General features: G+C 38.2%; 1 protein-coding gene across 7 annotated transcripts; it reads left to right on the forward strand.

Annotated features, from left to right (window-relative positions):
• Nucleotides 1-262: 262 nt before the first annotated feature.
• Nucleotides 263-12843, forward strand: LOC103398961 (liprin-alpha-2-like). Of its 7 annotated transcripts, XM_017030991.2 has the most exons (13): nt 263-1018; nt 3275-3356; nt 3649-3849; nt 5659-5721; nt 6875-6907; nt 7002-7177; nt 7388-7485; nt 7586-7761; nt 8835-8903; nt 9265-9421; nt 9517-9576; nt 11102-11193; nt 11898-12843. In XM_017030991.2, exons 3-12 carry the CDS (start codon nt 3661-3663, stop codon nt 11158-11160), a joined length of 1080 nt encoding a protein of 359 aa, XP_016886480.1. In that variant the 5' UTR covers nt 263-1018; nt 3275-3356; nt 3649-3660; the 3' UTR covers nt 11161-11193; nt 11898-12843. The 7 variants fall into 7 exon arrangements, with proteins under 7 accessions (XP_016886480.1, XP_024909686.1, XP_024909687.1 ...); XM_025053918.1 differs by having other exon boundaries at nt 263-3356; nt 11102-11186; XM_025053919.1 differs by having other exon boundaries at nt 263-3356; nt 11102-11139.
• The last annotated feature ends 250 nt before the right edge of the window (nt 12844-13093 follow it).

Here is a 13093-nt window from a genome sequence, read left to right on the forward strand (position 1 = left end):
TTTTGCTTGCAAGACTTCAACGGAAGCAAAAAAAGAAAGTCTGCCTGTGAACTATGAATGCCTATGTGCCTGCCCATGTTGCTTGCTTACTACAACACACATCTACCGCAACCAAACACAGCATCTTTAGCTATTAATACCGTTAGGATAAAATGGTCTCCATGTGTCCCTGCTCTTATGTAAACACACACACACTGCAATTGGCAGCTAGATTGTCCTCCTGCACTTAGGTGCAATTGGCAGCTAGATTGTCCTCCTGGGACGAGAGATAAGATATCAAACTGCACTAGAGTATGGGTGACATTTTATATAAAATGAATGCGTTTTTTGATAGGGCTAGGTTTATCAGTCCTCCATACGTAGACAAATATGAGACCTAAACTCATCTTACAGGCCTCGGAATGCATTGATTTTTAACTCAGGTTTGTGTCCTGATGATTAATGCCTCAGTGCCTGCACAAGAGATATAATACTCAGCTTTCTGCTTTTGCCAGAACTACTACTGACATTTTCAGTGAGTGACAAAATGACTAGTCAGGCAGTTGTCGGGATTGTCATGATTTCTGATCGTCGTCAAAGTTCTCTCATGTCACTTAACATTTTCATCATCATTATCATTAAATTTTATTTATTTTTTTGGTCTGATTGTTGGTGTTTCTTGAGCCTGGAGGTAAATGTACACTCACCTGAGTGGGTGGGGGTCAAAGGGCACGGGTGGGGGTCAAAGGGCACGGGCCTTGCTTTGTTTTTTCCCAGTCCAGTGCATTTCTCATTTCCTCTGCTGCACGGCTGTGGTCAGGACTGAAATGTAGAAGGCGAGATGATTTGAGTGGTCCACCGACGCTTCATGTGGAAACACTGTGTCTCCACTGTGGGTGTGTGTGTGTGTGTGTTTGCTTATAAATCCGTACAAATGCCTAATGAGTCATTAACACTTATGTACTTTTATCTCCCCGTCGATCTCTCTCTCTTTATCCTCCCATCCCTCCCCCATCTCCCTTTGACTCTAACAAAGCGGGTAAGTTGTGAGGATGTCTAATACCTGGTCTCCTGGATTATGGTTGTTGTCTCTCAGCCTTGTCCTCCATCTCTCCTGCCTGTTCACCATTCTGTCCTTCTTCTGAAACACCAGTGCCAACGCTGACGTCTCTTATCTCTGTATCTTTTACTTTCCCCTCCATGGCTGTTAACACTGTTGCTTTCTTTGTTTCCATGAGATAATTGTCATCTGTCGTCATTTCTTACCCTCCCCTTCTTACAGTTCAATGGCAGCTGCATCCATGCCTGGACAGAGAATGTGCCACCCGTTAAAACTGCGGTCCAGTTTTTCCACACCTGGAATGTTTTCCTCTCCTCTTTATATGTGTCTCTTTTCTCTTTGTGTGAAGTAACCAGCTGCAGTCTCTGGTTATGGGAATGTTGGATGTGATCTTTGGTCATAACTGTCTCCTTACTTCCCCTTCTCCCCCCCCAGCTATGTTCAGTGGATGTATTTCTCCATGCATTTGAACTTGACCTGAACATAACACATGAGCTGTATATACATATTTATATATATATCTTGCCCATGTACTGCATCAAAGGGACAGTGAATGTACTTGGTGGTTGTTTGGATGAACACATTTCTTTTGTCACCTGTAGGCCTGTGTTTGCTCTGTACTGAAGTGCTCTTTCACTGCACCTGTGGGGTTGTCATTTTCCGTGTGGTCTAGGTTTCAATTTGGCAGATGAATATTGCGGTTCAACTTTCTAAACTGGTTATAATTATTAGCAAAAAAAAGGCATTTTTGACAAAAAAAAATTTGCTGTTAGCAAGCAAGAAATATGACGACAGTGTGCTCTGTTACGGGTTCAAATACCTGTAATTTCTAGCTTACCTACTATAATAACCTTCGCAAATGGCTGAAGCCTTTCTGCCAGCACATTGGGTATTATTTGTATTTAAGAGTTTAAAGGATATACCCCATCATAAGCATACTATCAGCACCTCTGTGGGCATGTTAGAGGCCAGCCAGATGCTTGGGGGTCAACAAGGTAAGCTAACTAGTTTTATTTGGCAGACAAAGTGTCACTGTGGAGTTGCTCACTGACCAATAATGCCTCTGTGCCTGTGCACTAAGGAGGAATGTGACTGCTCACTCATGTAGGGACGCAAAGCATGTCAAAAGTCGACGGTTTTAGTGCCAGGAGGACTTCTGATAGGACGACACGTGATTCTCTAGATCTCTGAATATCTTCAGGGATCTAGCTGCTCACGTCAGTTTGGTTTTCCTTTTTGTTAAAGTGACAGCCCTACTAGACTGAGAATGTTCTACATATATCACACTCTGACTAAATGCATTCTCTCCATTCCTCAAGATCTTTGACAACATACTCAAGGACTGGGTTGTTGATTCAGAGGTTGTTTTGTCATGAAATGTGTTCACAATATAGAAGGAGAAGTCATTTTGTGTGTTTGTTTGTTTGTTTGTTTGTTTGTGTGCTGGCTCGTACAAATGAATTTTGACGCTTGTCGGCTCCTCAGGCTTTTTTAGGGTAGCTGTTTTTACATTTACGACTCGTGCTGAGGTGTGGGAGGACTGGGCGCTCTAACACTAATGTGACTGAATAAAAAACCAAGAACGGTTGCCGCTTCTCTAAGATAAGGTGTAATTTGAATCAGCGCTGAGTAGGACGACACCTGCGAAACAAAATTGTCATGAGCTGCGTTACGGTTACGCTTCAGCAGCTGCTGAACAACAACGTGGAGCAAAGCCCAGAAGATGTGAGAAAAGTTTGGAAGAAAATGCTTTGCTTCATAATTTAGAAACTGCATCAGCTAAAGCAAAACGGAGAAAAAGCTTAGTCTCAGCAGTACCAGTCCTAAGTAGCTACTAATGTCCAGGTCCTGTACTTGTACCTGCAGTCTGCTGTCTCTGCATAACAAGTCAAAGGTTTCAACAAACACAAACCTGATGGAAATACATCTGCTCCCCCTGTAGGTGGCTTGTGGGACTATTATGAGAATTATTTAGGAAAGTGATTATTGAAATGGGTCCAAAAAAGATAACTTAAAAAACTTAAAACACTTTTAAATTAGCCTGTACAATACTTAATCAGATATGGAAAAAGCTAAAATATTATGTATAAAAGTCCAGAAGTAGCTAATAGTTTACTTTGTTGACTCTGGAAGAAGGCACACTGGAGTGTGTGGCGTTGGTTCATTAAAAGTGTTTTTATGACGCTGTACCAGTTCATCGATTTACCTCTTGGTCCTCTGTGTCCTCCTCCTCAGACACGAGTTATTGGAGGAGGCCAGGAGAAAAGGTTTACCTTTCGCTCAATGGGACGGCCCCACAGTTGTAGCCTGGCTGGAGGTAAATGAAACTTTTAAACTCCTTATTTGTCTGTGGTTGGATTTGCTTACCAATAGGGAGTAGCCCTGATAGGTGGGAGTAATGCAACACTGTATGCAGTAAAGTAAGGCTCAGGCTACTGAATACAAACTTTGCTGCCTTTTTTTCCAAGATCAGCTCTCAAAAGTTTTACACGAGATATCAACTTTTGAAACTAATCTGTGCATTAAAAAAAAATAGTTGAGCGGTATATATTTTTGCTGCTGTAATATCTTCTAATCGCTCTCAACCTCTCGCTCTCTCTGCGATAAAGCTATGGTTGGGGATGCCGGCGTGGTACGTGGCGGCTTGTCGGGCCAACGTGAAGAGCGGCGCCATCATGTCTGCACTCTCCGACACTGAGATCCAGAGGGAGATCGGCATCAGCAACCCCCTGCACCGGCTCAAACTCCGTCTGGCCATCCAAGAAATGGTGTCTCTCACCAGCCCTTCAGCACCACCCACCTCCAGAACAGTGAGTCACATGGGGGATTGTGGGGAATAGGATGCAGAGGAGGATTTTTGGACTTGAAAAAAGCATTTAAAGAGCACTATAGAATCTTTTTTTTTTTTTTTGGTTTTTGAAGAAATTTTAGTTATACAAAAAATATCAAAAATATTTTTATTTGTATCAGCAGAATTTCCTATTTCTTGATGCTAAGCTAATCTACCATTCTATAAAAACAAAAGGAAAAAAATCACAAGTATTGACAACCATTTCTATAGCATTATTATTATTATTATTGTTATTATTGTTATTATTATTATTATTATTATTTAATAATAGTGATGATAATAATAATGATGATAAACTTTTTATTTTTCCACACAACTCTTCATGTTCTACTGCTTACGGTCCCTAACTACTAGGCCTAAGAACTAGGCCTAATGTGCTTTTGTACTGAGGCTCCACAAACAGTACAGACCATAATATATCAAACTGACACAGCAAGCTGCGCAGTGTTGAGTTTTACAAAGTTTATTACTGTGAACTATGTAATGGTGTAGCCAAGGGGAGAAAATTAACATTTCAACTGAGGTTTTTTTTTTTTAAGATTAGACCATTGGACCATTTTTTGGCAATTACAATACTTGTCAAAATTTTTAAATAAGTTGAAGCCAAAATGTTATATCCTAGAAATTAAGTATTTTAATAAATAAACATAACTTTAGCATGTGATGTGTTTAAATAACTCCAAGCTATTTTAGTATATTTATATTTATATTTTCATATTTAAAGTTATTTTTTATTATTTGTTCTAAATTTTTCAGTATGGTATGATCAGAGAAACTTTTTGTGAGAAAATGTATTTGTATTTGGTAGAATTTTTACAAACTTAAATTTTTTGAGGGTATTTACTCAACTTGATATTTTCTGGGACTAATTTAAATCTATAAGGTTGATTTCAGATGTATTTTTCGCCAAATGTGTTCTGATCCTGGCTGCGGTTCTAAGTCAAAGGTTTCTGTCCTGTTCTCCTGTAATAATAACTCCACTTCTCCTCCGTCCTGCACCACTTCACTTTCGCCCTCCGCTGTGTCTCGAACTTTACCCTCCCCTCACTCAACTCCACCTCCGCACCACATCAAGTTTTCTTTAGAGAGCCTATGGTTCTGATCACAAACTGTGGCTGTGACAGAAGCCCAGCAGATCTCACAGTTAAACCCCTGTGTGCAGCAACAGAGGAGGTTTAACTGAGCCTTTAAACACAGAAGGACATAATGTCCAGGAGAAGACGGAGCGGAAAGAGTCAGTTCAGTCGTGTTAATCTCACTGTAACCTGGGTGTAAGGACACCCCCAACGCACAGGAAATGAAGAGGTTTTAACAAAAAATTAAAAGTCAACACACAAACACTTGACACCCAGGCATAGTGTTTGAACCTTTATCCAGAAAACTTATGATTTTTTTTTCAAAATTTTGAATTTTTATCTTGGTTCAAATTGGTAAACTGGACAACAACCAGGTCCAAAATATAAAATATTATAGATTATTAACACGTCTGCAGATTCTCTTACGTTGTTAGGGTGTTTACAGTCCACCGTGTCAGGTGTTTTTCCACTGTGCGTGTCAGCTGACGCCCCCTGATGGTTTTGGGGGGCCAGTTCATCATCTGACTGTGATGCTATAACACTATTGGCTTACAGTGGTGCTGCTCTTCTTCTTTAACACTGCTTCCTCCTCCTACTGGACCTCTACTACCAACAACCTTCCTCCTCCTCCTGCTGCTGCTGCTCCTCCTGCTTCCAACCGCTTTCTCTCTGTGGCGCCGCCCTATCGTTAGCCGTCAGGCAATGTGTGGGTGACCCACGAGGAGATGGAGACCCTGGCGGCTCCCTCCAAAACGGTCAGTCCCCTGTGTTTCCTTTATCCCTCTCACCATCTCTAATTTCTCACGTGTCGTCTGTGTGTGTGTGTCTGTGTGTGTGTGTCTGTGTGTGTGTCTGTGTGTGTGTGTGTCATTGTGCATTTCCGTGTATGTGTGTGTGTTTGGTTGGGTGTGTGTTTGTGTGTGTGCGTGTGTATGTGTCTTGGGAACATAGGCCTGCCAGACTCTGGTAAACCAACTTTTGATCACAATAAAATCCTATACCAATAAGTTCCTGAACAAATATCTGGAAAACAAAGTTTCTCAAAAATGACTAAAAATACACTAATTTGCCTTAAAATACTTAGCTATGTCCATTTCTTTTCTTAAAATTCCGAAAAAGTCTACTTTTTTGGAACGTCAACTTTTGATCACAATAAAATCCTATACCAATAAGTTACTGAACAAATATCTGAAAAACAAAGTTTCTCAAAAATGACTAAAAATACACTAATTTGCCTTAAAACATTTTTCTTTCATCCTATGTGTTTTTTAGTACGCCTTCTTTGAGTTTGTCTGTGTATCTGTGTATCTTCTTTAATGCATGAAACATGACTGTAACGGCTGATTAAAGCTGAATGATCTTCGATGATTTTTGGACTAAGTTCTATTTATATATTTGATCGTTTTCATCATTAACTCTTATGTGTATTAAAAATAACCAAATAAAATTAACCAAAAGCAGCAAGAAGTTAGCCAGATTTGCAGCCTCCATCCACAATAATTATAAACAAAGCCTAATAACAGCAAACAAAGTGAGTACCTGTGTAATAAATAGACATAAATGAGTTATAAATGAACTGGTAGTTAACAAAAATAGCATAAAAATACTAAAAAAAAGTTTGACTGTATTCAAAATACAGTATACAGTAACGCTAAATACCACAAAATTGCTAAAATAAAAAAACACAAAAGGTTTTATTATCCCTAGCCCAAAAATAGAAAAATCCCACTTGAAAAACCACCATCACATTTTTTATCTCACACAACCCCTAGTGGTAGCTTGCAAACCAGGAATCTCAGAATACACACTAGTCGTTGGAAACAGTCAAACTACTGTAGTTCCTATTTTAACTTGCAGTTTATGATTTTCTAAAAATGATTTAAAAATGTGTTGTTTTGTTTTCCTCAGAAGTCAGACTCTGAAGAAGGCAGCTGGGCTCAGGTAAGGAAAACTGAATGTCACTTTATCTTAACAGATGGAAGTGATATTTTCCTGAATTCGAAGACTCAGTGTTGACTGATCTTTTTTCTTTTAGACTCTGGCGTACGGGGACATGAACCATGAGTGGATAGGAAACGAGTGGCTGCCGAGTTTAGGTCTACCTCAGTACCGCAGCTACTTCATGGAGTGTCTGGTGGACGCTCGAATGCTGGACCATCTCACAAAAAAGGACCTGAGGGTTCACCTCAAAATGGTCGACAGCTTTCACAGGTACTCAGACTAATTTTTGTATTAGTTGTATTAGCATTTTTATTGCAGAGATAGATGACCTTTTGCTAGGCTAACTTTTAGCTATTCTTACTAGAACATGTGTTTTGTTTGTTAATTAGGTTTTATATATTAGGTTTTGATATTTTTATCTTATATTTTTGGTAGTCTTTACGATAATCTTGATATCTTGATTCACTCTGATAACACTAGAACAAGTTTACAGTACGGCATCATGGGCCTAAAGAAGCTCAACTACGACAGGAAGGAACTGGAGAGACGCCGAGAGCACAGTCAGCATGAGATGAGGGGCAAGTAGAAACAGAAAACACCACGTGACTTTCTCACTTTGTCCGATTTTTTTTTTTTTTTGTAGAACTAAAAATATTTATTTCTACGTTTTGCGTGTAGATGTGTTAGTGTGGAGTAACGAGCGGGTGATCCGTTGGGTGCAGAGCATTGGTCTGAGGGACTACGCCAACATTCTCCTGGAGAGCGGTGTTCATGGAGCCCTGGTGGCTCTGGATGATAACTTTGATTACAGCAGTTTGGCTTTGCTCCTCCAGATCCCCACACAAAACACTCAGGTACAACAACAACAACAACACTGTAATGGATTATTAACTTAGAAAGGTTAAATTTTGTGAATTCAATCAGAAATGGCTGAACACTGAGTGATAAATAATTGACTAGAAAGCTAAAATTTAAAATCTAAGAAAATTAAACTTTAGCCAGGAAATATCACTGTATTTTAGCAAAAAAACAATAGCAATATAGATAAACTTAGTCTGGTTTAGCTATAAATATATTAATATAAAATACCTTGACTTTGGCCAAGAAGTCGGCTAAAGTTAGTTTAGTAATAGCTTGAAATTAGTCACAAAAAAGATAAAGCTGATAAGATAAAGCCCAGAAAAAGCCAAATATTGGCTAAAAGTAAACAAAAATGGGAAAAGTTAGCCTAAAATTAGATTAAGATTGAGGTATGCAAATAGTCCATTGTTTTAAATTAGCCAACATTTGGTCAACAAAAATAAAACAAAGTTAGCAAAACTTTAGCAAAAATGTATCTGAAGTAGTTGAAATTAAAACGATTAATTAATTAAATATCTGTATAAGAATACAATAACATATAAGAAAAACCTAACATTAACTTAAAAGTACTTTAAAGTTGCAAAAAGCTATTGATATAAGTTAAAGGTAAACCAATGCTAGGTTTTTTCACACTAAAGTTTTTCTTGAAGTTTTCACAGGATATGCCTTAAATACTCCAGTATTAAAATACAGACTGAATACCCTTTTTTGCTTCAGAACAATTACAAAAAAGACAAGAGACTCTCCAAATTTAGTAATGCTAAATCTGAGCAGAAATAAAGTCCGTCACCACCTCCTGTCCTAAAATAGAGGTGTACGTAGGAACTGCTAAAAAAAACCAAAACCATAAAGTCTGAATCAGAACATGTAGATTTGCCAACTGTCAGTGTGGCAGGCTGCCCTGTGAAATGTTCACTGTCTGTCTAAACTGGGATGAAATGCAAATGCGGTGTTAAAAATAAAAAAAGTATTGTGACGTGTCAGCTGTGGCTGCTAACCTGCTGCTGAAAATAGCTGCTGCTCTAATAACGCCTCTGAATTAGCTCCTTTTCCTGGCTCTCCTCAGGCACGTCAGATTCTGGAGAGGGAGTACAACAACCTGCTGGCCCTGGGCACCGACAGGAGGCTGGACGAGGTGAGCAAACCCAGGTTCTGTCAGTCAGTCATTTAACCGTCACTGCTCATATATATCCGGTCTTTACGCAGTAGAATTTTCACGACATTATGTACGTAATCAAATCCTTGAACGTTAATTAAAGAATCTATCTCTAATTTGTTTGAGTGAGAAAGTGTTGCTGAACAGAGCATGATGTTCTCTGGTCTCCACAGCAGGGGTGCTAAATTGCAGTATGAATGTATTAATTGTGTAGTGGAGTAACCACTATTGGTTTTTGTTTTTGTGAAGGTCATGTAAAAAACAAAGAAACCTAGTGGCACAGCTTACACTTCAAGTATCATTTATTTTAAAAGTGAAACATTGAATTGTCTTTTGCCAGTGTGACGACAAAGATTTCCGAGGTCCTTCCTGGAGGAGACAGTTCCCTCCGAGAGACGTCCATGGTATCAGTATGATGCCAGGATCGGCAGAGACGCTCCCCGCTGGATTCCGCCTCACTACGACGTCTGGTCATTCCCGAAGGCTGCCCCCCGAAGGTGAGTTCCCATACCTACAAACGGGGACTTTGGGCTCCACTCTCTCTGTTTGTGACCTTTGTCTCTTGTTCTTCTCTGTGACGGCTGCTCTGCAGTCCTCCATGAGGCCATGGACGACAGTCCTGACGACATGTATTATTTGGACTGGTTTCAAGGTCAGATGTGTCTCAGTGAAGGTTCTGGAACTTTAACATTAACATAGGACATGTCTGGTGTTATTAACTCAAACTGAAAGTTTGTGTCATTCTTTGTTCCCTCTGTGGTTAAAACAACACTGGCTGAAATCCACCGTCAACCAAGGATCATTTTAGGTTCACGCACGTTCTCTGGTGTCTGAATTATTTTTGTAGTTTTCACCACATTTTTTTAAACCTTTCCTGTAAAGATGATACCGGTTTTTAATACATTTGATGATATTTGATATATGATCTGATGATACATATATATATATATGTATATTTATACATACATATATATATATATATATATATATATATATGACAGTAAGGAAGAGCACTTGGTTTGCGGTTTAAATTAAGATCTTGAACGGAGATGTTTCGGTCAACTGTTGTTTCCAAATTCAAGAAAAAAAATTGTTAAAAAAGGTGTTGTAATCTAAAATAATCCTTAAAATCAGGTCCCCTTTCTCCTGATAATTGGATAATCAAATTCTGATTAATGACAGTGGTTGGACAGATTTGTGCCAGTGTTGTTCTGAAACGGCCTTCCATGTCCCTCTGTTTCTGTTCTGCCGCTCTGATCTCCTGAAGTCCAGAACGGTCCAGTATCTGGAGGTTTTCACTCAAAAACTAACCCCTTCCTTTGAGTGTGTGATCAGCAGTGATGGGAGTAACAGCATTAAAATAAACAGCGTTTCTGACTGCGTCATTTCTTCAGTAACCTGCATATATATATATATGCATGTTTTTTTTTTCATTTTTGAGAAACTTTTTGGAAGACTTTTCAGGAACTTATTATTATAGAATTTTACTGTGATCAAAGGTTGGCCGAACCAAAAAGCTTTTTTTTTTTATAGAATTTTAACCACAAAACTGGACATAACTTTTAAGGCCAGTGAGTGACTTTTTTAGGAACTTATTAGTCTAGTATATCACTGTTGTTATTGGTTGAAGTACTAAAAAAGTATTTTTTTTCTCAATTTTAACCATTAAAAAGGACAGAGCTGCATATTTTCATACAAATGCAGAGAGTAAAAGTAATTCATATATTTTAAATGTATTTTAGTTATGAAGAAAATACGGTATGTTTACCAGTTGTGGTCTGTTAAGGTGCAAGAAATATTAAATAAAAGTCTTTGGAAGTACCTGTCTGTACAGTTAGGGCTTGTGAAACCCACTTAGAAAATTCTAATCCTTAGACATATTTAAATTTTAAAAAAAGCAACACAATAGTTATGTTCTCTGGTTAGCAGTTACTTTTATCGTTTAGTAATTCAGTTACTAACTCAGTTACTTTTTGTGAGAAGTAACTAGTAGCTATAACTAATTACTTTAAAAGTAACATGCCCAACACTGGTGATCAGTAGCTTCCTCTTCTGAAGGTCAAAGTGCATCCTTTGTCCTCTCAGTCATTCACACCTGGACCGAGGCTTCCTATGATTCTGTCTCCTCAGTTACCAAGTCTCACACTGCTTCTCTGTCTCACTGTCTCCCCCTTCAGTCGGGCCCTCGGCGGTGCAGCGTCTGGACAGTTCCTCGGTGAGAACCTACTCCTGCTGAGAGGTGGAGGAGAGAGAGCTTTAACTGTACGCTGTATGTAACGTCACACAAGAGATTCTCCTAAAGACTGCTTCAAAAACATGAAACCATAATTATATCTGTCTCTCCAGTCAAACGATTCTAAACCATTAACTACAAATGGCAACATCCTAAGCAACAAACAAAAAATTATAGGATTGTACCTACACAAAAATGTAGTCTTTTGGTGTGGGGTCCATATGATGTATGTTGAATTTTTAAAAAAATATGTAGAGAAGAAGACAGTCTTCTTGTCCATTAGAGTGCATAACTGAAAGTTTTCTTGTAGTCCACTAGGTGGCTCTGTCCCTGGCTGTGGCCCACATTTGGGCCACAGCCCTATGGTTAAGGACTACTGATATAGCATCAAAAAAAAAAAAAATCAAACAAAATCAAATGCCAAAACATTAAAGAATTAACCAGAAGTTGTATTTTATAGAAGCTAATGGTAAAAAAAAATCTGTGTAGCATACCTAAGCTAGCTAATTTAGCTGAAGTATACAAGTGCTAGCAACAAATATGGAATTAAAAATAGCGAATGATCTCAGAAGTAGCTTAGAGTAAAACAATTGTTAAAAAATATTTACATGAGGGTAGAGATGATTTTTGTAAGTTTTGTTTTATCAATTATTAATATTTGGCCCAAAACGGCTAAACAACTCTGTTTCCCTTGATTATTAACATTCCTTCAAAAACTTCGACTTGTTGTCACTCTGCAGGTGCAGTTCTGAGCAACGATCAAGTCGTCTGGCCGCACTGACAACCGAAGAACAAATACTGTAACGATTGACCACACGCACTGCCAAGAAAAAGCCCCGCCCTCCTCCTTTAAGCCCGCTCCCTTCTATGTCGCGTAGGCACCAACAGATGGTGCTAAAACACTCTATAAAACTATTGAAGTAAATTTCTAAACTTTTACTTGTACAAGCTTCACGTACTGTGTATTTCTTCTACAGGAGATATGTAGGTTATCTGTAAAATATTATAAATACATAATTTTTTTTATTTATATAAATATATAAAAAAATTATATATACACACACACACGTATGTATATGTATAAAAGGCTAATCAGAGTTTGTGGGATTAAAATAACTCATTTAGTGGACCATAGATGAATATATGCTGCTGTTCAAACTACATGTCTCCATGGTAGAATACTTTGTTTATATGCTTTTATTTTTTCATTGTGCTGATGATGAAACTGAAAACTGTGCTGAAAGGAATTATGCCCTCTACTGATCATTTCTGGCAACCCATAAATATTACAATAAAAAACCTAAAAAAACTTTTGTTACAGTTACGTTGACACACTGGAAACAACTAAGCACTTTGATACAAACAACATCAACACAACGGCAGACTTTTTGTGTAGCCACGGACATTAACGATGTAAAAGAAAAAAACCTCTGGAAATCCCACAAAGACCTCATCCTGAAGAAAAGAAGAGATTGAAAAACAATCGCAGGGATGAGCCGTCGACACTGGAACAATAGGTTTTAATGATCAGACCATACATCACTGGAAGGTTCGCAGCAGTGTTTTGGATACAATAACAAAAACTAAGACTGCTTTAGTCCATTGTGTGCATAGAGTGTATATCACCATGTTGAAGTGAGGTGACTTGAAAAACTTGACAAAAAAACAAACAAACAAAAAAAAAAACAAGAATTGTCTTTTGCTGTGAATTGCATTGTTGTAAATGTCAACTCGTATTTTTTAATTTAAATCTGTTGTTTTGGATGGACTCCACTCCAAGGAAGTTTTATGCTTACGTTCCAAAGTTTTTACGTTTTATTTTTTCTTACATGTTCAACTTGCACGAGTGACGAATCAAAAGTTCTTGGTTTTTATGTTTTGTTTTTATTATTTGTTACTTCTTGTACTTTGGTCAAAAGTAAGTGGTGAGCAAAGA

Source organism: Cynoglossus semilaevis, unplaced genomic scaffold (genome assembly GCF_000523025.1).
Source record: "Cynoglossus semilaevis isolate Cse_v1.0 unplaced genomic scaffold, Cse_v1.0 scaffold4960, whole genome shotgun sequence".
In the NCBI taxonomy this organism is placed as follows: Eukaryota; Metazoa; Chordata; class Actinopteri; order Pleuronectiformes; family Cynoglossidae; genus Cynoglossus; species Cynoglossus semilaevis.